The following is a 4,415-nucleotide window of genomic DNA, read 5'->3' on the forward strand; positions in this document are numbered from 1 at the left end:
CATATTATATTAAACAATTTAATTAAATATAACAAATTATCAAACATTTTTTAGTTATTATCAATTTTTACATGAAACATCATTATGTAATTAGTTTTATTAAATAAGGATATTCTATGAAAATATCTTTACACAAAAATAATATTATAAACCATTAGATAATTTAATCAAACATATTAAATCATCTAATAATTTACAATATTATCTTTGTGTAAAGATATCTTGATGAATATATCCATCTTATTAAATATTCTAAAAACATAGAAGCTTCTTTTTTAGTTAGATTAAGAAGCATTGAGTAAAAGCACTTAGGGTTATTCCATCTTGAAAGCCAATCCTGAGGTCAACACCACCAACATCAAATGGACTCTGCATGAAATAAGCAACCTGAGGAACAGGAGTGGCAAGTGGAGAAGCATAAGCTGCTTTTCTTCCATGAAAGAACTCAATGTTATGGAAGGGCATTCTCGTCCAATCACTAACAAGAGTTAGTTCCTTAAGTGGAGGCAGAGAATTATTAGAGCCTAACTCCAATGCATCAATGTATGATTTGACATAGCTATGGTTCACAGCATTTTTGGCTTCTCTTATTTTCTCAATGATCAATTCATGGGAAGAATGGTCCAATAATTGTGACACAGACATCATAAGTGAGGCAAGAACATAAGCATTACCACTGAAGCCTTTTGGTAATGGAGGCACCATCTTGTTCCTTGTGTCCACTGCAAATTGAAGGCATACTACCTTCTCTTTGCTCAGCCCTAAAGCTTTTGTCCTTGCCTATAATCAAAATTAAAAAAATGAACATAAAAATGTTGTACTACTCAAAACAATATAATGTTTAGGTTCACACCGAATATCTAAATTGATACAAATATGAATAAATTATCACATATTTTAATTTTTAATAAAATTTAATTATTTTTATTAGAGATATAATTATTTATATTGTCTTCTTTGATTAGCTTAATCTTTAGTTATGACGAATGATTTTATAATATGATATAAGAAATCTATATTCAAAATGTCCAAAAATAAAAGAAATAGCATAAAATAAATAAAAGAAGAAAAAAATGTCTATACAAAAATCAAACAAACACAGAAAGAATTTCTTACTTAAAAAAAATGTTAGAGATATAACCACTTATATTATATTTTCTTATCATTAGCTTAAATTTTTAGAAAGAATGATTTCATGATAATTTCAAAAAATTTTGAAAATTATTTTATAAAATAGATTAGTCTGATTCTTTTAAAAGATACATAAATAATTATATTTTTAATATTTTTAAATCATAGTAGTATAATTTGTAGACAACATATTTAAATTTCCTCTGTTTTATGTGTTTAACATGTTATATCATTCTTCTTAAAAGCGTTAAAACATGAAAGAATAGTTTAATTAACTCTTGCTAACACCACCACAAAAAGTTATGTGATTAGATAATAATGAAAAATAAAAGAGCTTTATATTCAGAGTGTACTCAAATAGTATAAACTTATGACATTTAAAATATATTTTTCTTCATTAAAGTATATATTTCTATAACTTCTGTCCCAGTTAAATTAATATTTATTTATTTGCAAGCCCATCAAAATGCCTTATTTGAGATAATAACACAAGAAAGAATATCAATTGTCGCTTGTTACATGAACAGTGGACCCCTTGCCTGTTGTTGCATGTGCTAATACTTTCAAAAACTTGCCAAATCATTGTGTTTAGATTCAACAATTATAATGGTGGGTGAAGAAACAAATAAACATTCATATCAGCTAATCAGATCTTTGTCACACATTTTTTTTTTAATATTTGAAAATGTTCCATTAAAAGAACTCATTATTAGCTAAACTTTAATAATAATCAATAAAGAAATAGATAAATAAATAACAACAAACATAAATTAAACATTAACTAACTTACCTTCCAGAGATGAGCTGTAAGAACCTCAAAGGTTGAGAATGGAAGAGATCCTGTCTTGATGGAAGATAAGTACTTCCTTTTCAAGTTATCTATCATTGCAGCAGATAGATGATAGGTCTTAAGAACCCACTTCTCTTGATAATTATTTTCGGAGGGTTCACTTCTACTATGAACTAGTGTGGCTGCTGCAGTTGATTGCATTATGAGTTGATATAAATGTTGTACTGCCATAGCCCTAATTGGTTGATTATGCTCATCATGAGCATAAAAATTCGAACTTGAAGGTAAATTCAGAGACCCTTTTGAAAGTTGTTGCTTATTATTACCACTACTTAGAAGTATTCCCCTCTCATGCACTGGTTTTGGAAGCTCAAGAGGCTTAGCTGAAATACCCTTCATAATTTCAGAATTTGAAGCCCATGCATACAAGAAATCATAGGTTGCTGGTCCATCAAATAGTGAGTGGCTTGTTCCAATGCCAATTGAATACCCTCCACAACCAAATTTTGTTACCTGTCAGATTATCATAACAATTTTGTTAGTTTATTTCTTATTAATTATTTTATTTTTCATTTTAATATAGTATCAATTATCATTAGTATAAAAATTTAGCATATTGTTATATAAACATCTATTATATATACTGTCATATATATATGTATATATATTTTACTTAATTACCTATTGTCTCAAAAATCTTACATATGATATCATATATGTGACTAGTTTTCAAATAAAACAGTAACTATATATTGATAGCACTTTAAAATTAAACTTTTGTTTTTTCTCTTATCTTTGCTCAAGCTGTAATCTAAATTAGTTATTTTTTTATTTTTACAATATTTATTAATCCAATAAGTCATAAACTAATAATTCAATTCATCACAAATATGAACTCCACTGTTTAAGAATTTATTCCTATCCAATATATTACTAAATACATAAAGCATAATTCAAATTTTTAACATTTATTTAAATAAACGAGTGAAATGATCATTAAACAAATTAATTTGTTAGGTAAATAGTTAATATATATTTAGAGTGTGGTAGGAAAAAAAAAAAGATATTTCTACAATCCAACAAAGATAAGATACAGTTTGTATCAATTGCTTTGAATAGGTTAAAAATGTGAAGGAGCTAATAATGATTTCACAGAATATTAAGGTATACTATACATACTATATACTTAGGGCACACATAATTCAGAGGGGCCAGTTTGATTTCTCCTTGTTAATTAGTCCTTCGTTTTAATTTTCAGGGACTGAGTTGTCCTAAAAATTAAAGACAAGAATACGGCTAAAGCCAAATAAAATTTACGAGGCCAAGAATTCTGTCTATCCCTTATTATTGGTGTGCTGTGTGTGAAGGAAACATGACCCAGGTATTAAATAATTAAATCACAAAGGAAAAACCCTAGCTTCTACTTGCATAGAACAAACAAATTAAACATTCTTGTCAATATTTATAGTATATAACTTTTCATGGGGAAAAGAGTTGTTTTACTACTTAACATGGATTACAAGGAAAGTATCTAATCATAATATATAAGAATGTATGTTTTCTTTAAAAATCCAATAAAAGAAGTAATTCTATCAACATGGAATTTTCATGCTCAAAAATTTAATTATATTGAAGACTATATTGATATATGATCTCACCTGAGCAACAATCAAAGGCATGTTTGAGAAATTGGCATCAAAATCAGGCTTATAAACAAGATTCTCGAAGAACTCATTGTACTGAGAAAGATCCCCAAGTTGTGAGATTCTAGCTTTGGTCTCAGCCTCCACAAGAATTGCACCTTCATTATTGCACCAAAGATTGAGCTTTCCATCACTTTGATTATTATTATTATTGTTATTAGGGTTCATCATCATCAACCTTCCAGCACCCGGGTACCACATAATCAAGGTCTCTTCCAACCCAATTTTCAAGCTGTTGAACACTGAATTGAGGGACAGATCGTTCTTCATCAAGTTGTTGTAGAAGAACACCAATTGCATAAGTCTTGGACACTGCCTATCCAAATTTGAGAGGCTTAACACCCTATGAGGTTGTTCAATCTTTGGATGCACACACACAACCCTTGAAATTGAAACTGTTCCATTATTTTCATCATGTGGTGTAGCCATGATTGAAATTGGAAAGTTGTAAATTTATGTGAAATTACAACTATATTTGGTATATAATTCCTTATAAGTGATGAATGATAGATTAGCTATATAGAAGGTGAAGGCTTATTACTACATATATAGGAAGAGATAGATTATCTTTCCTTAATTAATTAATATTATATAGTTTTGATGGTAATTAATAAGCTAAGCTTAGCTTCTTGTAGAAGGTGTTTGTTGATAAATAATAATATTTAGTCATAACAAGATAGAAGCGTATCTTCTTTATTAGCAAACTATATAGTTAATATAATATTTTGCATGGTACTGTATATATGTTGTATGTGTGTAGAAATTAAAAAATAAAATAAAATAAAAAGAAG

The 4,415-nt window shown here is 28.0% G+C and overlaps 1 protein-coding gene across 1 annotated transcript; it reads right to left on the minus strand.

Moving 5' to 3' along the window:
- Positions 1-216: 216 nt before the first annotated feature.
- On the minus strand, positions 217-4,415 carry LOC112805923 (brassinosteroid-related acyltransferase 1). The gene is made up of 3 exons (XM_025848242.3): positions 3,580-4,415; positions 1,922-2,434; positions 217-780 (listed from the first exon to the last, which is right to left on the minus strand). Exons 1-3 carry the CDS (start codon positions 4,051-4,053, stop codon positions 280-282), a joined length of 1,488 nt encoding a protein of 495 aa, XP_025704027.1. The 5' UTR covers positions 4,054-4,415; the 3' UTR covers positions 217-279.

The sequence above is a fragment of the Arachis hypogaea genome, chromosome 16, assembly GCF_003086295.3.
Source record: "Arachis hypogaea cultivar Tifrunner chromosome 16, arahy.Tifrunner.gnm2.J5K5, whole genome shotgun sequence".
NCBI classification, from domain to species: Eukaryota; Viridiplantae; Streptophyta; class Magnoliopsida; order Fabales; family Fabaceae; genus Arachis; species Arachis hypogaea.

Excerpts from the sequence above, each read along its gene's own strand:
- LOC112805923 (XM_025848242.3), bottom strand. The coding sequence starts at position 4,053 with ATGGCTACACCACATGATGAAAATAATGGAACAGTTTCAATTTCAAGG. Across the intron at positions 2,435-3,579 it reads TGCCTTTGATTGTTGCTCAG|GTAACAAAATTTGGTTGTGG; the intron begins GTGAGATCATAT and ends ATAATCTGACAG. Across the intron at positions 781-1,921 it reads TTACAGCTCATCTCTGGAAG|GCAAGGACAAAAGCTTTAGG; the intron begins GTAAGTTAGTTA and ends TTTTGATTATAG.